This window comes from Cygnus atratus, chromosome 4, assembly GCF_013377495.2.
Source record: "Cygnus atratus isolate AKBS03 ecotype Queensland, Australia chromosome 4, CAtr_DNAZoo_HiC_assembly, whole genome shotgun sequence".
In the NCBI taxonomy this organism is placed as follows: Eukaryota; Metazoa; Chordata; class Aves; order Anseriformes; family Anatidae; genus Cygnus; species Cygnus atratus.
In genome coordinates this window covers 2,748,640-2,771,548 of record NC_066365.1, presented here as the reverse complement: position 1 = coordinate 2,771,548, position 22,909 = coordinate 2,748,640, and the positions used below count along the sequence as shown (strand labels likewise).

The 22,909-nt window shown below is 39.6% G+C and overlaps 1 protein-coding gene across 1 annotated transcript in view; it reads left to right on the top strand.

Moving 5' to 3' along the window:
- The window catches only part of ANK2 (ankyrin 2), a 165,832-nt gene that overhangs the window by 55,894 nt on the left and 87,029 nt on the right, over positions 1–22,909 (top strand). Inside the window, exons 10-20 of the mRNA XM_050710362.1 lie at positions 6,548–6,646; positions 8,477–8,674; positions 11,378–11,476; positions 11,648–11,746; positions 14,269–14,367; positions 15,476–15,673; positions 17,644–17,742; positions 18,252–18,350; positions 19,732–19,929; positions 21,388–21,486; positions 21,593–21,691. Of these exons, the coding sequence (XP_050566319.1) occupies positions 6,548–6,646; positions 8,477–8,674; positions 11,378–11,476; positions 11,648–11,746; positions 14,269–14,367; positions 15,476–15,673; positions 17,644–17,742; positions 18,252–18,350; positions 19,732–19,929; positions 21,388–21,486; positions 21,593–21,691 (1,386 nt within the window). The remainder of the gene's footprint in view (positions 1–6,547; positions 6,647–8,476; positions 8,675–11,377; positions 11,477–11,647; positions 11,747–14,268; positions 14,368–15,475; positions 15,674–17,643; positions 17,743–18,251; positions 18,351–19,731; positions 19,930–21,387; positions 21,487–21,592; positions 21,692–22,909) is intronic.

The following is a 22,909-nucleotide window of genomic DNA, read 5'->3' as shown; positions in this document are numbered from 1 at the left end:
CAAAGTATTATCTCCAGGTAATACAGTCTTTCAGAACACAGAGTTTAGAGCTGCACTTAAGAGTTTGAACCTAAATATAGTTTTTGTTTAATAAGGTAGAAAGGTAGGGTATATTGCATTCAGCTGCCCTTGTGGTTTATTCAGCCTCAGCAGTTACTTTGTTACTAATTTCATCAACTATTTGTTGCTTCATAAGCTAGGAAGAGAAACATGATTATCACGTAACTCTGTATGCGATTATGATTTATATTCCTGATGTCTCTCTTGCTCTTATTTTTTAAAAAAACTAATGATGATGGAAGATGATACATCTTACAAAGGTGTGCTGTAAATCATCCCTGTTCAAATTCACCTTAAGAAGTGCCTAAAATCCTATGGTAAAGAGGCATGAAATGGTAATAATACACTGCAGTCAGGATATTTCACATATGCATAAGCAGAGCAGTCATACAGAAATGGTCCGTTTGGCCTATGGGATGACAGTATTGAATTCAACTCTTTGCTGTTCAGTATTTAGATACTTGTTTCGGACAAGTTGTGCCAGATGATTGAAAGGACATCTTGGATTTTATGAGGTCAAGATGTATCCCCTCCCCGCACACCCAGAAAGATTGATGTGCAGTTGTGAATGAAACTGAAAGAACAGGACTTTGCCCGGTGTAGGTGTAAGGCTCTAATTTTAGAGTCTTCACATTGTCTTGGCTTCCTGCCCTTTGTCAGCTGCTACATTAGCACAAAAACTGCTAGCACAAAGCTACTGGTGACAACCCATAAAGGTATCCTAAAGCACATACATTCCAGTTTGCACAGGCTCAGCAGCTTCTTCTTGCTTCCATCTTCTGCCTTCTCTCTGCGCGAAGACACGCGGTGGTGGTCGGCTGCATGTACTTTACAGTGGGGGAGATTCCAGAGCTTTGGTTTTGCCGTCAGTGTCTCTCTCTGTGGTGTGCTCTTGTCTTCATGCCAGCTGTTTATGTAGTCTTGGTGTCTTTTTCTTTTCTCTTTGCTTTGTCCGCATGCCTTGTGCTTTGCTATGGCCGTGAGTACGTAGGGTACTGAGGAGGTAGGTTGTGTGTTGCATGCCATGCATACATGTGTTTTGTACTTTAAAGGAGAGGCCTCTGCCTCCTCTTCCTTGGTACTAACATGCTTGTTTTTCCATACTTGCCTTTTCACTTCTCCTAAAGAACACTTGCATTTTTCCAGTAGGTCAGATTCACTGAAAAACGGTGGAATTAAATGTGCAAGGATATTTCATTGCCAGGTAGCTTGGGCTTTTATTCATGGTCTCCGTACCATATTGAAATAAGCTGTTCAGCTAAAGAAGTATTCATTGCTTTCATTCATTTTATTTTTAACCTTTCTACCTGACATCTGATGATGCATAAATTAAGATGTGAGAAGATATTTTAACAGATCTTAACTGAGCCCCCAGTACTTTAACTTTACATAGTTAATCTGCGAAATCTTTTTATGTTTGAAAATATTCCATTGGAATATTAGGAGCCTATGCATTGTTCAAAAAAAAAAAAAAAAAGGTACATTCTTCAAAATGAGTAAATTATGAATGTGTCCTACTGTTCCATAGTTAATGTTGCATGTCAGAGAAAAGCCCTACTTACTGCAGGAACTGTTTTTGTTTCATATGCATTTCATAATGTATCTCCTGAAATTTTATGGCATTTCTCACTAAAGTTGTAGAATTGCAAGTAAATCCACTTGTTGTATATGTATGTTTTAAAACAATATTAAGTGGTTTTGGTAAGTTTTACTGTTTTTCTCAAATAACTACTAAATAAGTTCTTAAAATATGTGATTTCATTTCTCTGTTTTATTGTATCTAAAGGAAAAAATGTAAACCCCATTCCCAATGGTATTGATAGGATTTTTTGTTAGTACTGTGTTATATTGACATTTTTGTTATTTGTATTTACATAAAAGCTTCATCTGGAGGTCTGTTTGGTCAATGGTTAAAATTTCTGATGCTAAAACGTTTCATATTTAAAATCTTAATCAAACCTATAATCTCTAAAAGTTCACCTTAAAAAAGGACTTCAGTGACATGTTCTAAAAATACTTTAAAATTTAGCTGAGCTTCTGACCTGCATGGCTTACTATGGTAGACCAGTGGAGTTGGGTTTCAGAAGCAAATGCCAAAAAACTTGGCATCAGTGTGTTATCTCTAAAAGACAGTGGAAATTTCAATTTTTGATTAAATCATTGCCACATGATCAAGAGAAATGTGGCAATTACCAGTTCTCACTTTTAGGGAAGGAAAGCATTTATGGTTGCTCAAGCTTCTGCTCTTGGGATGGGAAGCTTATTGTCTCAGAAGGCAAATACGTTGTGTGCCAGGAGGATGGCAGCTGGAGCAGGGAGTAGGCCTGATGATGGTGAGCAGAAAGTCTGGGGTGATATCTGGGTTGGAGAAGGGCCTCAGGAAAGGACGGAGGCCCAGCTGGACCTAAAGGGAGCAGAAAGGTGGTCACAGAGGCATGTGGTACCAAGGGGAAAGGAAAAGGAAGCTGGAGGGGAGGGGGGAACTTGGATTGTTGTTTTTTTTTTTTTTGTGGTGAATGAGCTTCAGACACCCCTTAGCACTCATGTTGGGAACCTTTTGATATTTTCTTTGTAATAGTGTCCCTTTTTGTAAATATGCATCCTGACAGAACAGGCATGGCTCTCTGCGATCACAATATGGCCATGGGTTTTGTGTCATTAAGCCAGCATACTGGGAGCCTAACACTCTTGGCCCTGTGCTGTGGTTGCAGTGTTTATTCCTGCAGTAATGCTGCTGTGACATTTTCTCATGCTCTTACAAATGCACAGAGCACTAACATTTCATGGGCAGTTTTTGCTATTCCTAAAGTAATGTTGGATTATAAATATCTAATCACAATGCAGATGCAGGCTATAAAAATAATGTATTCATATGTTTACAAGGTGGGAGGGATATTGTACAGATTATCTAAGCAAGCAGTACAGATAGTGACTATTATGTAGAATTATTTAAGTTAATATCTTATTACTCAAGCAGATGCATGGTATATTTTTTGCTGTGTTTTTTAAATTTGTACCTTGAGAGGCATACCTGGAGGAATACTTCAGAGCGTGTTCAGTTACATCAAGACTCAGAGCTTTGAGCAGGAGGTACACTTGCCTTGTTCATTTTTAAAGACAAGCACTTTAATAACAACATAAAAATGAACAAATGTAAAGGCCTTTATTTGTCAAGCAAATTTGGACATGTCAAATGTACAGAATACTAAAATTTCATCTCACACCTATACAAATGAGAATATGCAGCTGCAGTTTGGAAGAATTCTTTGATAATATGGCCTTTGACATTCATATGCTATCATCAGTCTTCATTCAAATGAGCACTGAATGTGCACAACTGTCCTTCTGTTAAGACACTGCTCACATAATTTCCCATTTTCCCAAGTCTTTCTTGTAAGCAAAGCTTCTTTTTATTTCAGTTTCTCTGGTAAACTGAGGTTAAAGCATTTTGATTACTATGAAATTACCTACTAATTTATTTGCTGGAGTTCTGCAGTTAGGAGTTGTGCATGGAATTAAAAATTAATTATGCAGGTTAAAAAATGACCAGTGATTGATCTTCGGGTGGAAAAAAAAAAGTTTATTTTCTATTTTGACAGCCAGTTAAGAGGAAATAGGAATGATGGAATTTCCTGGCTTCCACACATACAGGGTGGATTGTAGTGTCATTTCTAGCTGTGCCCCACTTCTTGGTTACATTGCAAAGAGTGTGCTAGGAGAGTACCACATACAGGAACAACTGAATGCCAGGTACAGGAAGTCACCTGGAAGATGAAAACATTTAACTTGCTGTTATATATATTATTTGGGATGAAGGAATAAATACTGGGCTTTTAAAAACATAGAGGTGTTGAATTTCACGTCTCTTTCTGTGCTTCAAGTCTGTGTCTCTTCGACCCTATGTTGTATGTATGTCCTGTCACATGCCATTTGATACTTTGGTCAGCATGCAATCTTCACCTTATGTGGTGTACCAGTTAGCGATGGAATGATTAAAAAGGTAGGTAGGCAAACTCCTGCAGCAGATGTCAGAGCATAGAGGTTCATTGCAAGTAGATAATGGTGCAAAAGCAGACTAATTTTGTACAGTGTGTCTCTTGATGTTGGTTGATGTCAGCTTGTCCTCATTGTATTATGTACTAATTCTACTATAATTCTTTTCAATTTCCCTCATCTTTGAATAAAACATAAGCACAAATAGAATTTTAAGTATTAAATATGCAACATTTTTAAAATATGCATACAGCTTTACCCAGGGCAGAAAGAAGGAAGAGAAAGAAAATTACATGGGAAGGCTGCAAAGCATATTGCTTAATTCAGCTACTGGAAACTACGCAGATAGTAAATGATACACATTTATGAAAAATAGGGCAGGATAAATAGGATAGATATATTTTTAAAATCTATTTTTACAGGCAATTATAGATAAGAAAAAAGGAGAAAACATGCTTTATAATGATTTAGTTATTTTAACTAGACTTTCTTGTAGAGTTGAGGTGTTTCTTGACTTGTATTGTTCTTTTTCCCCCTCTCTGAGGATTTGTCCTGTTTCTTTTCAAGACTTCACACAATTCTACCTTTCTTTTGCTATTCTATTAAATAGAATAACATCAAAGTCACTATGTAGATAAGGAAAGTGAACCTCCCACCTTGATTAAGATGCAGAGCACAAAAGACCAGAAACTGGAAAGAAATACCAAATAAATACCTTTCATAGAAATACATTTGAGACATACTCTCGCCTTAGTAATGCTAATGGGAATTTTGTGCATGAATCCTTCTGGCAGTGAGATGAAAATATACCTGTTTTACATTTAGAGACTTGATTTAGGGTCCTCTGGAGTTTCAGAGAAGAAGAAAACAGGTAAGTTAGTTATACTCAATTCCTTTGTGTTGACCAGATCTGTTAGGTGCTGAGCACCCTTGAATTCTGTTTGTGGGTTTGATCTTGCATCTGCTGAATTTCATTGCACAACTTCCAGGGGATTTAGTGATGCAGCAACTGCCTCTGAGGTAGCGAGCACCAAGGCACACCTAACCCCGTCAGATGTTTCTGAAAAATCTTTGGAAACAGTAGATAAGTAAAGGAGAAAAATTATTCCCAGATTTCAGTTCCTCACTGATACGGAGCTTTGTGTGCTGCTAACTCAAGAAGGTGCTCTGTGCTTTTAAAATTTAGGATGAGACAGGATGTACTTCTTGGAAATACCATTTGTAGAGTATTAAAGGGCTGTGCTTGCATAACCAAAACGATAGTAGTAGAACTACTTTTAATTTAAAATCGTTAATAGTAGAAGTGAAAATATCATGATGTAGACTTTCCACAGACTCCACAAAGGCAAACAGTATATCTGTGTGTGAAGGAGGGTCACTAACTCCTACTTAAGGCCACATTACTGCATTTTCACTACCTTTTTGACCTGTACATAATAAATCTGTCTCAGACAAACATACTCATAACTGTGCTGTTACTGGATTCTTCAGAAGGCACCCTGGAATAATAGCATCTACTTCATCTAAGACAAGCAGCTTGTCTCAAGGAGAAAAGGCTTTCTCTGTGATTAAAACTATTGCTATTTAACAGTTATAAGCCTATGTCTGTTGAACGAGTATTGATGACTTTTTTTAGTGTACGCTTGAAAAGTATTAGGGCCTAATAAGATAAAATCTTGGGTTATAAATTTTCTTTTTTCTGTCATTCAGTTCTAATGTTCTTTTCCAAACATTTTTCTTGCTTCATATTTCTTGTCTTTTTCTGTATAAAATCCAAATTGTAGCAGAATTACCTAGAATGCATTCCCTGTGTAAATGTCTCATTGACGCATCTTTTGCTGTCTCTGCTGTGATCATTACTGAGTAGCCTAAACAAATCTTTTCGTACAGAATAGTGTTCTGCAATGGAAAAATACTGTGGAGCTGGTGCTCTCACAGTAATTTTAGCAAAAAATTGTTAGCTCTTTGTTCTCAATCACAGAAACAAAAGATTTCGTTCTCTTGGTTTCTCTTTCTCTTTTTCTTTCTGCTTTAAAACCGCCTTTCTCCTGCTGCCTGTTTGAAAAAACACAAAATAAATTCTAGGGCAAATTTTCTAGCATGGACATTTCTTCTTTCATTTCTGTATCAAAAGCTATCCAGAGGACAAGGGTTGATTAACAGAGCATCTCTGGCCCAGCACACATTAACCAGAGAAGCAGTACAATCTCAAATCCATGCAGAGGAGACGGAGAGAAGGAGGCAATGCATGCTCACATTATCCTCTTTGATAAGAGACTTCCAACGCACAGTGGGCTTCCTCTCTGAAAATGTAATCTTAGTACAAGGAAAAATAGGAAGGAAACTTCGTGTAGTGGAGCCAGCTTCGGTTAGGAGTCAGTAAGTGAGCTTTTTAACACACCTGTGGGGCTGCATTCTTGCAAGGGTGTTTCTCAGAGTGCCATAATGGACACTGGAGGATGCGCTCATTTACTTTCCCTCATTTTGCTTTAAGGATGGACTCACCCCACTCCACTGTGCTGCAAGAAGTGGACATGACCAGGTTGTGGAACTGCTTCTGGAACGAGGTGCCCCACTGCTTGCAAGGACCAAGGTGAGTGCCTTATTAGAAGATATGGTAACAGCTCTATATGACTTTCCAAATCATGTATAATGTCACTGAAAGGACGAGGAAGAAGAAAGGAACATTTCTGTTCTCCCAAAGGAAATGTATTAATGGGTATAATGGTCCAAAAATAAGGTTTTCTTACATGATTAGGAACTATGCTTTCCAAATATTTGAAACAGTATATACTTCAATACTCCTCTGTGTAATACCAGACTAAATACCTGAAATACAGTGCTGTTGAAAGCACTTCACTTTTGTGACTTCTTACAACCATAAGACAGAAAGATGGAAAAGGTGGGTCAGACACTTCAGAGAGATGGTTGATTCTAGGTATATATTTTCCTATCCTTCATATAAACTAATTAGGACCTGTGATTTTCATGGACTATTTCATACTTGGAAAATTATTTCAGTGTATTCTTACTGATTTCCGAAAAGAGTACATCTAACATGAATGCATTTAATAGAAATACTGTCTCTTTGGTCAAAACAGTGTGAAAAAGACACTTGTAGTATAATAACAAACCCCAGTGAGCAGCACTTCACATCAGTAGATTTCAGAGTGTCCGAGAAAGGTAGCTGGTATCATTAGCTGCAAAACAGTGGAGTAGAGTATTGCAATGATATGCTTGAGGTCCCCTGCAAGATCAAGAAAAACAAGCAACTTAAGTATCATTTTCAGACCATTGCATGCTTTATTGAGCCTCACTCCCTCAAACATGGTTCTAAAAAAGGGCAATTAGTATATTCTGAGCCATCGTTGTACTCAGTGGAGACCAGTAATATTTTCTCTTGATAGTCTTCAGGAGGTTTTATCACTGAATTGCATGCATATCAGATACATCAAGTAAGGATGTACTCAAGCTTTGTATCCCTTGATAGCACTAAGTAGTCCAGATCATCTCTTTATACAGGAGGGATCCACAGTGAGATGGTAATTGTAGGCAAAAAAATTCCTTAGACCTTCTCTGCTCCCTTTGGTGGGAGAAGGTGCTTAGGTGAACCCTATCTGTCAGCACCCTTCTCTTCACTATGAGGTAGAAAACCTCAGTAGAACAGACCCTACCACAGATATTGTGCATGCTTCAGGCAGGACTCCAGATGCTCCCATTCAAAGGCAGATGTTGCCAGTCAGGGCAAAACATGTGTGTTGCTGTGGCAGCATCTGGACATTCCCCTTTGTTGAGGACTGAGCAGAGGAGAACTGTACTGTGAATAATTCCCTTCTCCAGGTAACAAACAGTCACTTTGACCACACCAATTCAGTTACCAGTTCAAGTCTCTGTAATATAGCCTATCTTTAAACACAGTGTTTTTAAAATATCTCATCACATGTAAAATCAAATTGGGTTTAAAAACAACTTCATTTTCTAACTTCCCACTGAAACAGGTGGTTCCAAAGTGGAGGCATACAAATTTGTAAATATTAAAACTTTTTTTTTGGAAAACAACTTGTTACGCATATTAATAGCAACAGTTCTCTTTCCTTTGAATTGTCTACTTCCCACAGATTTCAATATAATATGTTGAATATGTTTTATGAAATATTAAATCATAAGGCAAGACCCTTAGATTCTTTTCCTTTGATTAGCTACTGATTTTAATTAATTATATAATGTTTCTCTAAATTTCACTGCGTTTCCTGGAAGGGGAAGGGTGACTACATTTTTTATTTTTAATTCCATCTGTAGCTCAGATGCAGCCCTGTTTCGGTGATGGGATTACTCTGCAAAGTCTCAATGGCATTCTTTGAGAATGTGCTGTTATTTAAGAGAGAGGTGCTAGAAGTTACCATTCTGTTTTCTTTTGCCACAGAATGGGCTCTCCCCACTTCACATGGCGGCCCAGGGGGACCACGTGGAATGTGTCAAACATCTCCTCCAGCACAAAGCTCCCGTGGACGATGTCACCTTGGACTACCTGACCGCCCTCCACGTGGCTGCACACTGTGGCCACTATCGTGTCACCAAGCTCCTTCTGGACAAGAGAGCAAATCCCAATGCTCGTGCCCTGGTAAACCTGTCCCACCTGTGTCACATAACAAACCTACCAAGGGCAGATGAGTAGCTCTTACTAGTAAAGCCAAGTGAAAACTGTCAAGAAACTCCAACAACCCCGAATAGTTGCAGTCACAAAGGGGTTGTCACACTTACTCATTACCAGTATTCTATCTTGTATCATTAGGCCTAGTCATACACCATGTCCCATGACCAGTGGCTGTAGTGTCAGGTCTGGACGCTCTACAGAGTTCCTAAAATCACAGCTATTTCTAGGTGATGGTAACTTATGCATTGGTATTTTGTTGAATTGATAGTTTAGTTTTTCATACTATGTTGTGATACACAAATAATTTTTAAAAACTTTCAACCGAATCAGTAAGCTAATTGGCATGGAGAAAATATATTACAAAACTAATATTTCTGTATATATCAGATTAATACATTCCCTTGTATTAGGTGCCATGTTCCTTCCTTTTTAAAAAATAGTTCTTCTGATGCTTACATGAAAACAGGTATGATTCCTTTCACTCACTGTGCAAACCATCATCTCCTAACTAAGAGAAAAACATCGTGTTTGACTTCAGGAGCATAAAAACTTTCAAGAGTCTAATCTATCCAAACCCAGACAATATTTCTTCTGCTCTGTCATTTTTCTTGACCTCTCTGTACTTGCAAATCTCATAACCCCTTTTTCTTCCTTCCTCATCTTATGTTTTTCTTGTTTGGTCTTTTCCAGTATCATTTTCACTTGGTTGGTCTTTTTCAATGTTGTTTTCATCCTGACTTGTTTTTCTTGCCAGTCTTCTGATTATCTTTAGCTGTACTTTCCTCAGCTGCCCACACATACACATTGTATGCTAGCCCACACATCTTCTTTCTTTCCTTCCATGACCAGAATGTACCTCCCTCTCCCTTCCTCCCTCCCTGAGAAACATCTGTGCTGAAAGGAAAGGAGAACACCCTCAGGCTGCTCCTTCCTTCTCTCCTTCCCCCTCTCTCATACTCTCACGATTCCTCCCCCATCAGGGACCTGTCACCTCTGGCTTGTTTACAGTATTTAATACATTAAAGATGCTCATGATTTCTGTTAGTACTATGTTTTTTATGCCTTCTCCTCTCATCAAACTGCTTCTCGCATAAATAGAAATAGCAAAGTCGAATCAACTCAAGCAATAAATTAAGTGGAAAATATGAAAACTTCTGAAACAGTAAAACTCCCTATGAAATATATTGAGATATGATGTGCAGGAGGTAGAATATCTAATGGTTTTGATTACTTCTTAAGAAACTAGGGAAGGCTAATAGTAATATTCAGCAGAGAGTACTGTGATGGAATAAATTTTACAAATAATTCATTTTCATCTATATTTAAAAATATAAAATTAATGTTTGCAAAACAATTTAGGGATACAAGCACTATATGAATTCTCAGCTTTTCCAATCTGTGTATGCTTTAAAGTACCTTCAAATCAACTAGTAATTAACATTTCTCTTAACAGAAGCTGACGGTAGAATAATCTGTCACGTGTCTCTTACTAGGAGCTAAGATTTCACTGATAAATTGTTTACTACTAGTTGAGTGTTTAGCAATACTGATCCCTTTCATTAGAAAATACAGCAGTTATTTGACATTATCTGAAAATGTTACTTGTGCTTTTCACTAAAATGTTGACAATACAGTAAATAATGTGTTCGCTTAGCTTTAGGCATACACTTAGCCTGTGTTAGCAGTAATAGTACATAAAAAGAGCTTGAAGTCAAAGCATGTGTTACAGTACACAGTACGAAGACATGCTTTGTTGAAAGAGCCCCAGTCTTACTGAATGAGCATTTTGAAGGAAATGAATATCTGCTGATTGTAAGCACAACACTAAACCTACTGTCTCACAGTATAAGGTTGCTAGGTTGCAATACTGGTTTAAGATGTTCTCTTTTCCACTCCCGTTTCGTTCCTGTTCCTGCCCTGTCCTATTTAGTTTTAACCCAGATGAGGGCTGATACCTTGCTTACAATGCTTTATGACTCAGCGGGGCAGGAATAAAGGAAGAAGGGCCACAAATATATTGAGACTTTGTGAAACCACAGCTGAAGTAGTGACAATTAATTTAAGGTGTCCTTGCAAAATGCACACGTACACAAGCATGAATACAGTATACTGTAGAGTGATGCGCAAATACAAAATAAATACACGTAGATGCTTAAGGCTTGCACAAGCCTACAAGATAAAGACAAAAAATAAGGTGGAATCTGGAAGAAATACTCTGTTCTGTTCATAGAGAGGTATAAAATGTGCTTTGTACATCTCAAAAGACTCTAACTGGTTTCAAAGTTACCACTATAGTTTCTTATATTTTTTCTTGTGTTAGGCAATCTTGGAAGCTACTGCAAATCATTTGTACACATACACATGTGCAGCCTTCAGAACCACATACATACATACACTCATGCGCACACGCACCTGCAAGTCAGAACAGGCACCTCTGTATTTGGTTTTCAGAGGTGGAAGTTCAGTTTCTCTCCATTGCCTGAGAAGAAAGCAGCAGCACTGCTTTGTTCTGCCTCAAACTACTGGGAGATGTCTGTAATTCATAACCTCTTGTGCTTAAAGAAAAATCGCTTCCGGTACTCTAACCCTTCTGCTCCTAGCGCGCCAGCATGGAGCTGTGTGGAAAGTGTAGTTGCATGTTTTTAACTAACATGACTGTCTTTTGCACAGAATGGTTTTACTCCACTGCACATTGCCTGCAAGAAAAATCGCATCAAAGTCATGGAACTCCTGGTGAAATATGGGGCTTCAATCCAGGCTATAACAGAGGTAGAAAAATGTTTCATACCCTGAAGAAACATTCCTTCTCTCTCTCCTTTTTTGCTTCCTTTTTTTCTCTTTCCTGTCATGCCTCACTTTCACTTATGTTTTAATTAAACGAAGAAGCCCCTTCCTTACGCCCGTGCAGAGGAGTAAAACTGCTCTTGCTTTGTTTCGCAGTCGGGCCTCACACCAATACATGTGGCTGCATTTATGGGCCACTTGAACATAGTCCTCCTTCTGCTGCAGAACGGAGCCTCTCCTGATGTCACTAACATTGTGAGTATGGCTTTGACTAGAATCATCTGTGTGATGCCTCCTTCAGAGGGGTCTGGCCTACCATGCAGTTCAACCAAAGGTCACATTTGAATGATATTTCATTATGTTATTGCATGTTAGGACAAATTATCCTAGCACCTTTTAGCACAGCATTGAGGGGAAAATAACTATCGTGTAGGCATTGTAAGCCACCTGTGGTTTCATGTACTCTTCAGCAATGCCTGAATAAGTAAAAGTTTCCCTTAAAAACAGACAAACCTCACCAAATACTTTCAAAGCTGTGAATATAAGCCAAGTCACAGGGAAGACTGTGTTTCAGTTCAGAATGATGAAATTTATATCCAAATGGCTCTAGTTTCTGCTTGCACAGTCTTGCTGGCTGTCATGAAATTGTGCCATTTGTGTTATTGAAAGGATATGAGATGCTTAAACCTAACAATTAAACAAAAATGTTAAACTCAAGATGTTGCTTTTATACAGGAAATTCCAGGACCCAGTGCCTTTTGAAAGAACATATCTAAACCTAGAAAATGTGACCTTTGGGAGGTAACAAAATGCAGAACCTGACTTACCATAGAAATGGTGTTTGTGTACCAATAGCCTAGTTACCAAGAATAATAATAATAAAAAGAACACGATAGTTTCCTGAGTTATATTTCATAGATATCTTACTGTTTTTATTTGTCACTATAAACAAATATTTAACTTCTGACTGTCCGCACTTTGAAAGCAGCTCTTTACCAGCAAATAATGTTATAAGTAAGTGTTCCCAGCAAGAAAACAACAACAACAAATTAATTCAGGTATGCTGGACTTGGCAGTTTTTCCCATTGGTTAGAAAAATCTTAAATGGAACCCAGTGACAGCACTCAGCATGCTGAGATGTTTGCCTGAATTGTTAGAACAGACTCTTCTTGATAAAACCTCTTACTGCTTTCTACTTTTTTATAGAAGCAATTCTTACATAAAAACTTTATTGATGGTATGGAATCCAACAAGAAATTCTTGTGGAAGCAATTAAATGTATTGTGGTGGTATTACTGGATACTTACGCGCAAAGTTTAATGCTTCACAATTTGTGCTACACAGGTGTCTTGGCTTTTACTTCATAAGCTGAAGTTCCCTGTTGGTTTACTAACTGTTTTCAAAAGCTAAATTGCTTTGCTAATTCAAGTACAAAAGGGTCTTTATAGAAATCTGATCTTTAGAGGGTGAGAAATGTAAAATTTGTTCAAATTTTACGCAGTTCATTCTTCAGGTAATAAAATTTATACAGATGAAATTCTATATTGAGGTTTGTAACAGGGGCTTTGGGATTTTGTTTGTTGCCTACTTAGTAATCAGAGCGGGTAATACAATGTTAATTTTAAAGTGACTAAATAAATGAACTCAGGGTGAAGAGAGTTTGCTTTAATTAGAAATTCATAACAAGCTAAACTCAGGTTGCTTCTTTTGCTACATCTAGACAGAAGGACAAGAAGACATGATTTCTGATGCAAAAGATCTTGACAAGAGTGTTTGCTTTGGCAATTATATTTTACCTTGACAGTCATAAAATACACTCCAGTTCTATAGTAAGGAGAAGGAACTCTTTAACACGTAGAAGCGTTCAGTTCTGCTGTGTTATCATAATATAACAGGTAAATACAGAGCTCTTGATTGCAGAACTGCCCTGGTACCTAATGTACCAGACGTAGATGAGCTGCACAGGGACTGTTTTAGTCCACTTTATGACAGTAAGCTCAAAGAATGTTGAACTGTGAAAAATTATCTTGAAACTCTTATCGTCAAGGAGCAGTCACTTTCAGTGTTCCTGTGCAAATCTATGCAAAAAGTAAATGCTTTGAATGTATCATCTGTACTTCGTTGTTCAGATCTGAAATTCCACATCACTCCAGTTAGCTTTCCAAAGTTTCATACACTCCTTCAAATTCTGTGGGCTGCAAAAGGCTTGGAATGACATTTATTCCGTAGCCTGCAGACAGAGCTGGGCTGCTGAGCACAGATTTTACACATTTTGTATGCTGGCTCAGTTGTGCACAGCTACTGCAAGGACTTTTCAAGCTGTCAGCTCCACACAGCATGCAGGAAGAGACCATTTGGAAAAAAAATCCCCTTCCATCTTGAGGCTTGTGTGCCTCGCTGTCCCTCGAGAGAGACAGGCTCAATACACTCATATCTCCTGTATGGTGCACAAGCTGATGCATCCGTGTGTAGAAAGCTGAGGAATGTATGTGACCAGGGGACTCTATAAGGCAGAATATTCTATAAACCAGGACTTTTATCCTAACCCTCTGTAGTGTTATTATGTTTGTCCAGGATCACCGAGTTTGCAAACCACAACCTGGTGACATGTATGCACACACTGTTCTTAACTGCCTGTCGTTGGCTCTGAAGACAGGTTCTCAGTGGGCAGAAACGCAGGTCTCTACACGAGCTGAAGCGTGGGCAGAGTTTGCACCATCAGAGCTCTGTTTCTTCACAGAAGTTTGGGACACTGACACTTTTTTGCTTTTCTGCAGCGTGGAGAAACGGCGCTGCACATGGCAGCACGTGCTGGGCAGGTGGAAGTCGTTCGTTGTCTCCTGAGAAACGGGGCGCTGGTTGATGCCCGAGCCAGGGTAGGTGTTCTGCTTACAACTTTTTTTGCTTTCTCTTACTCAAAAACATAGCAGAAGCAGGGGAGCAAAGGAGGAGCAATTTCATTTTTATTTGAGCTGTGGGTTCAACACTAAGCACACCTGAAACAGTTCCAAAACCAGTAATGTATAGAATGTGTGCGGTGGGCTGACACAGGCTGGTATCTCAGTCACTTGCTCTCTCCCCCTGCTAGGGAATGGGGGGTACAATCAGAAGGTCAAAAGTCAGAAAAACTTCTGGCTTGACAGGTTAGTAAGTGAAGGAGAAAGAAAAAACAAAACCAAAAAACTGGAACAAAACAAGCCCTCCCCCTACAAGTGATGGATGGAAAGGCAATCACTCACCACCTCCCACAAGCAGACTGCTGCCCAGCCAGTCTGCAAGCAACAGCTCCTTCGGAAAAACTTACCACCCAGTTTTATGGCTGAGCATGACGTTACATGGTATGGATTACTCTGGTCAATTCAGGTCAGCTCTCCTGGCTGTGTCACCTCCCAGCAGAGAAGGCCTTGACACTGTGTAAGCACTTTTCAGCAATACCTAAAACACCAGTGTACTATTAACACTGTTTTGGTCACAAATCTAACACACGGCACTTTATGTGCTGCTGTGAAGAAAATTAACTCCAGTTCTAGCCAAGCCCTGTACAATATACCTGGCTGAGACCAACAAAAGCTGTTCCATCGAACCAAGAAGATGCACAGCAGTGTCCTAAATCCAAGCATCAGAGGTTCTGGTAGCAGTTAATGCCAGATTCTGAAACCAAGGGGACCATTTGAAGAGCAGGGTAGTTGGTGTACAACAAATAAGAACACAAAGGAAAGCAAGTGATGGAAGCTATGTGTCGTATTATCAAGAAAAAGAGAAAAATGTTTTTCTTCATAGTTCCTCTCTTTCTATTCTGATAAGACATTGCTGAAGCTCATCCCCAGAATTAACCGGCAAGCCCTCCTTTACTGCCTTCTTTGTATTATCAATTCTTAAGATTTTTGCAAGACCAATGCATAGAGACATCCATTGGGATCAAACACAATATTGTGTTCAGGATAGTTCTACCTGCACTAATTATCTACTCAATTTGAGTTGTAGGAAGAACAGACTCCACTGCACATTGCCTCTCGCTTGGGTAAAACGGAGATTGTCCAGCTTCTGCTACAGCACATGGCCCACCCTGATGCTGCAACGACTAATGGATACACTCCACTGCACATCTCTGCCAGAGAGGGACAAGTTGATGTTGCATCAGTTCTCCTAGAGGCAGGGGCCTCACACTCCATGTCCACCAAAGTAAGACAAAATGCTTTGTGTCTGTATTCTAGTAGCACAGGCAGTGCATTCCTGTGCAAGTCTGTTTCATGAAGAATGTACTTTCACTCTGAGAAATAAAGCTAGTTTGGGTCTTTTTTTGTTCTTATTTAATCCACAGTAATCCAGTAGACTGAAGTAACATCAGAAATTAATCAAATTTTGACATATTTTGCTGTAATCTGAAGTTGTGAGTTTGGTTCCCACAGGACCTAAATGCAGGTCATGAAAAATACATTGCCACAACAGATTTAAATGTATCTGAAGTTCTCGTTTATTTTTATCCCATTGTGTTACAAGTAGGGATTTTTTCCAAAAATTTTCAGAGTATAAAATGCAGATTTGGGAGGAGGAAGCAATTTTATTTTTTTTTTCTAACGAACAGGCCTGCTTGCTTTTCAAAAACTTGTTTATTTAAATAGTAAAATAATTCTGGTCTGTACTAGCTGAAAGGAATGTTCCTAAATGCATGTTTATACAATTCAGCATCTACCCAGTCTCATCTAATTCTGAATCTATTTTCAGTATTTCTATAAATGAGATAGCATATGACACAATAGGCCATTTTTCTAGACCGACAAAAGAAATAATCTGTGGAATATTACTGTTTTCTTAAACAAAAATGGTTACCAATACATTCCTAACATTGATGAACGTGTAAGAAAATAGATACTGTGAATAGAATTATGTGCCAAGATAACTTTTCCAAATTTATCACATGTGAATAAATGATTGTTACCATTGTTTTAGGACTAAAGAAGTACCCCTGATATTACAGTTGTAGCTTAAAACATTTTTTTGAATCATGGGGTGTCTTCCAGGGTTTACAAGTCCAAACTTGTAGCAATCCGAAATTATGATCCATGGATTACTGGGAATGCTTGCTGTTCTCCTTTTATCCGTCTGTTAAATCACATTAAAACGGCTAAAAATACATTTAATACTTTCCCAGTTTTCCATACGGCTTTATGACAGTTGCTTTAGTACTGCAGAAACATAATTACAAGGGAAAGATGTAGCCCTCTAGATAATCTTTGTACAAACCCATGATTCATGAGCTGGAAATGTTTTTGATTCCCTGACGTAAACTTTTGTTGTGGTGGGATTAATGGAACAAGTTGATGATGATAATAATCATTATACATCACTTATGTGTCAGGCAAATAGGTCAATGTAGTTCCCTGGAATTACAGTCAGGGCAGCGGTGCAGTCTGCCACCTACTGTCTTGCATTCATGAGTTTTCCTTATCAACATGATATTTGAAATTAAATGAGTAGGCAAACGGCATGTTAGCTTGACACAGACCTTATGTTTGTGCTTTACAGACAAGCGTTCTAGAACAAATAGAAAAGGACTCTTTCCAAAAAGCAAGATTTTTGTCTTGCCACATGTTTCCAAAAGCACTACCATTGAGTCAGGCATGACTTTTCTTAGCTGAAGTTCAGAGGCTGCAGCAGAGGATGGTGACTATATAGATTAAAAAAAAAAAAAAAGAGGAAATCATTTTTCTACAAACTCTCTAAAGAAGAAATACAAAGTTTGGAGCTTGTCTCGCTGAATTTAGTTGGTGTTTCATTGTTACTGGCAACAATTGGCACAAGAAATATTTCTAAAGCTGTCATCATGAAACTGGAAAATGCAGCTGGTTTGGAATAGAAATTTGTACAAGTGCCTTCATTGCCCACTCAGTGTATGTTGCTAGTAGAATCTGTATCAGATAAAATGTCTGACACACTGTCGCCATGTACTTTGGACAGAATAATGAAATTTTTTGTATTTCATGCTTCTAAACTGCTCCTAAGAGATGATGCTATTTCTAGATATGGTGACTGATTCTAGCAGCTAGAATATAGGTTGAAGAACGACTTGTTTAATGACGTGGTTCTTGAAAGGGAGATGTCAACATGATTTTTAACACAAATGCTTTCTTTTGTCTCCTGAAATTTTTCAGAAGGGATTCACACCCTTACATGTGGCGGCCAAATATGGAAGCCTGGAAGTGGCAAAACTCCTTCTGCAACGTCGCGCCTCTCCCGATTCAGCTGGCAAGGTACTCACCAGAGAAAGAAAACAATAATCGGCAGTGGTTTGGATTCTTAATTAGGGTCTAACTGTGTGAAATATGCATGCGGAGGAAGCCTGCAGCTGCTTTCAGATGGTCGTGTTAGCTTTATTAAGATCACATTCTCCTGAGGCTGATGATTATGGGCATTAGCTTTGGAGGCAGTGCTGCTGCCCGTTGGGTTTAGGTTCCTCACAGGAGGGTACACTGTGCACAGCTGTGAGGACAAACGTGTTTCTGTGGCTCAAGAAACACCGATTCCTCTAGGCTGTCTAAAGTGTAAAAATCCTAATTAAAAAAACAACACGGGGGCGATGCCAGGTTTCCCTGTGCTGCAGGAACGGATTCTCTGAGGGCTGCCCGTGTTCACCCTCAGCTGCTTTTCCCCCCGTATCGAACAGCCTAGCCCACCGCCTGTGGTTTCTGGTCACCATCGCTAACGTTAACCCCCCCCTGCTGCCCCATGCCCCGCTAATGCTCGCTAACCGCCCTTACAGAACGGCCTCACGCCCCTCCACGTGGCGGCCCATTACGACAACCAGAAGGTGGCTCTGCTGCTGCTGGAGAAGGGCGCCTCACCCCACGCGACCGCCAAGGTGAGCTCCGGCCACCCAAACAGCCACCCCAATGGCCACCCCAACGGCTGTGGGTCTGCTGTCCTCGGCCCAGCCTCCATCCTCCCTTCCCTCCTTCCCGCCGCTTTTCCCCATCCACTGTGGAAAGCTGGAGGCGGCGCCGGGTGTCATCAGGCATGAGGGAAATTGCAGTTCGAGGTAAATTAAAAAAAAAAAAAAAAGCCTCCAAGGGGTGGAGGGCTCAGTGTTGGAGCAGTTTGCCCCAGGGATCCTTGGAGGTGGTCAAAATGTGACTAGGCTGGTCCCTAAGCAACCTGGGAGGCTGGCCCTGCTTCCAACTAGATGGCTGACACCCTGCCCAAATTGTTCTTCTTCGAGACCTTCCCTGAAAAAGAAGAAATAGATATGCGTATGCATATACATGCCTCTCTCTGCCCATTTTTATATTTGCGAGCTTTAGTCATAGTTGGAACTCACTTTAGGATTGTGTAATATTAGAAACTATGTGTATATTCTGACCACACATAAGCAGAATTCATTCTGGGATTAGGAATATTGTTATGATATCACTGTGCTAGGCACAGGCTAACAAAAAGGGAGAATAACAAGAGAATTGGTACCGGTTTCAGCATGTTCTACTCTGTATGAGACTGCTTTTTACATGCTGCTAAAAAATAGAGCCAGTCCTTGAAGTGATGATAGGAGAACTGTTGTTTACGCTGGGAAAGCTTCAGTTGCAGTAGGATAGCTTGGGAAAGCTCCCTTTTAAGAAGACACAGACCAACCGAGAGAACACCTCCGACAGAGACTGTCTGCTGTGAGCCAGAATTTTCCCACTTGGTGCTCTGTAAAGCAATTAAAGGTGGGAAGTTGCCTTGTTGCCAAAAAATACCATCAGCACCTTTCTGCTTTGCTTGAATGGTTAATTTGATCAGAGAAACATTCATCCCTATTCCTGTTTCCAACCAGAGTCACGACTGACACGTATCAAAATTCCATATGCAAACACACCTCTACCCACACAATCCCAAACCACACATAACGTAATGAAGAGTGTGCACCCATCTTTCATCCCAGGGAATGTCACCCATCAGTCAGAAGCGAATATTTACAATATAGGTTATTAAAAATATAGGTGTGAAACTCAGGATAATTTGAAGGTATCAGGTCCTGTCTGCCTAGCGAGTGCCTGCTTTGTTCTAGTTTGTATGGAGAAAATAACAGACAGCCACAGCAGCAAAACAGCAGGGCCATGTGGGACATGTCTGGCACTGAAGATATAATGGACTCCCATCTCTAGTGATTTGGGGTAACAGAAAATAACATAGTTCAAAGGTGTCTGACTTCCTAGGCTTACGTGGCTGTTAACTTTATTCTCATTTTGTTTCCTGACATCTGTTAGAATGGATACACCCCTCTGCACATTGCTGCCAAGAAAAATCAGATGCAGATAGCTACCACTCTACTGAACTACGGGGCTGAGACCAACATTTTGACCAAACAGGGAGTGACCCCACTTCATTTGGCCTCCCAAGAAGGTCACACTGACATGGTGACCTTGCTTTTGGAGAAAGGATCCAATATCCATGTGGCAACAAAGGTAACTCACAACTGGAGATGAAGTACTATGGTGGGAGTATCCACTAAGATACAAAGTGCAGCATGAGAATGATGTAATGTTATTAGAAATTGTTTGCTTCACTTCTTTATATGTGTATTCGTGAGCCTGCAGAAGTGATGACGGGTGGGTGAACAGTAGAAGTGTGGAGAGGAAACCAAGCCATGGCAGATAGATTGACCAGTTAACTTATATCATGTAATTAATAGCTGTACCGGGTAGCCCACAGGAGGAGCTGCAGCTGTTTGCCATGATCGGAGGAAAATGGTGCAACACCTGACTCTGGTAGAGGGCTTACAGCAGAAACCGTTTTCCAAAGCATTCAAGAAGGCAGGACTGCAGCATTTTTGTTGTGTTGCAACCTTGCCATTGCTGAGCTGTTTCACATATGCTGCTAGAGTTTTACATTAGATGCAAAAGATGAGGAATGTAAAATTCAGGAGGTTGTGGGCCCATGGGCTGATTTAATAACATATAACAGAAACCTGAGAGCTACAGTCCAAAAGAATTTAGTGCTCATGCCAGCAAAGGCTCTTTTCCTCATATATTTTACCCTTCAGCCTTCCTTCTGACTGGAAGAAATTGGCAGCCTCTGGCAAATAACAAAACAACAGTATCAGTGGAGTACTGAGTAGAAAAAATGCTCTGGAGGACCTTTCCAGTCTTTTGGATTTTCTATGGTTGTACATGATGAGCCCTATATAGAAAACTAGCTGCCTCCTCAAAAACCTATTACTGTAGGTCTTCATAGGTCACCAGATTTATCCATGCACATATATGTAAATCTTACACACCTAAGGTCAGAAGCCTGCAGCTTTTGTTTGTACAATTCAGTATGGAAGGCTCAACTCTCATTATCTGGAATTAGTGTAGTATGCTATATAAACAATTAAAAACAAGGCAGTTTTCATTTCTCTTTCAAAATTTGTTCTCTTCCTTGTTCATGGGCAAGCACTGTTTGCGTGATCACAGAGAGCTTTTAGTCAAGGTTGCATCCTTGGTGTCTTTGAATGGGATCTGTTTTTGGAGTTCCTTTCTTCATTCTGACTTGTGCCTGCAGTTGTCAAGGTTCCCTTTCCCGTCTGAGGAGTGAGAAGCCCAGTGAGTGTGCTTCCTGCCCTAATTTATTAATGGGCTTCTCCATTAATAACAGCTTCTCCAGTGACATTATTGTATAAAATATGAATGTGATCACTGATGCCTGAAACATTTACGCTATGGTTCTGGTGATGTAATTGCTGTGGAGCTTTGTCAGCCGGAACAGAAGAAACATCAACTCTACTTTGTTTAAAAAAACCACCCATATTTCTAAGCTATAGCTAGGGTCTAGTTTCTTAATTTTTTTAAAGATGCAAAAGTGAGAAAGGCACGATTTCTCATGTAAAGAAGATTTTATTTTTATCTCTATTTATTTATTTATTTTATATATTCTATCTCCAGACCGGGCTGACATCCTTACACCTTGCAGCTCAAGAGGATAAAGTGAATGTTGCCGAAATACTCACAAAACATGGTGCAAACCAAGATGCTCAGACAAAGGTAAATCATGGAGTGACTACTGTCTCCAGTGTGCCAAGGGATGCTATCGTTGTAGAGGAATGTTCCACTGAGCTTGCAGTTTTATTTCCTTGTTCTCTTGTTGTAGCTCGGTTACACACCTTTAATCGTCGCATGTCACTATGGAAACATCAAAATGGTGAATTTTCTTCTCAAGCAGGGAGCAAATGTTAATGCTAAAACAAAGGTAAAGAATTTTTCATTGCTTTCTTTTGCTCTTTATTACGAACTTGTCAACCAAACGCTGCTGGTACATACCACTAGGTGCCTTTCTTACTATGAAACTACAGTTATTGGATGGTAGGCGTCCATATCTGTTGATTTGTATTGAAATGTGATTTGTATTGGAATGCGTTCTGTCTGCTACATCTCCTTGTGTAGTGTTCACAAAAGAAAAGTCAAGTAACTCTTTGGGTGTGTGTAAGGGGATTATTTTTTTTGGTGCTGGTGTTTTTTTGTTTTATTTTCATATGCAACTAACAAGTGCAGGCTTGTTTCTGATCGCATTCACACATGGTTTACACCAGTGTAATACCTGTGTCTTGCCAAACTGATAAATAATAATTCAAAGACTTTGAGGGTGATGCCATGTTCTCTCCAGTCTGTTGGTAGAGTGGGAAGAATTACTGCCAGCTAAAGCATGGGTGACATGACTTTGGGAGAGGAAGCAGCAGCAGTGGGAGAATGCAGCTTACTGGTGACATTTTGTTTTGTTTTGAAAGGGAGCTGGGTCCCCTGTTATTGAACAGTTCTACTGAAGTGGACCAAATTGCCAGACTGAATGTAATCCACTAATTTCAGCAATTTCTTTAAATATAGACTGGTGTGCCTAACAAACAAATGTGATGGCTTGTGTAGCCAGATGTGCATATCCCCAGAGTATATGAAACAAAAAACAGACTTTCTGGTGACTGCAAAATATTCAAGCTGAGGTATTTAGAAGCTAACTAAAGGGGCATACATACTTGTATCTTTAGTATTAGGTCCCAGTCAATGTGTACGGGGGCACTGGAACAAGTTCTGACGCTAGTTCTCCCAGGTATTTCACTTATTTAGAATAATTTCATTAGTCAGCGAGTTTATATGACGGTAAGGGGCAGTGTTTCTCCAAAATCTCATGTTCAGGGACCAATAAGAATATGGGCAGTCTGTCAACCAGTACTGTGCAGTTGGTTTAAAGAGCAAATCAATCCTGGCTGGATTCAGGGTAGGCATGTTGAAGAATAAGTAAGCTCTCGTGCCTGCAGGATGTTTTATGCCATCTCCAGTGAAAAATAGTATTACTGAACTCTGTTTTTAAAGGACTGCACTGATATTTAAGTTAAGATAGTAACTATACTTTGCACTACAACCTACAGTAAAATCCTCCTTTGATTTCTTAGTAGTTCATGCATGCATTACTGTA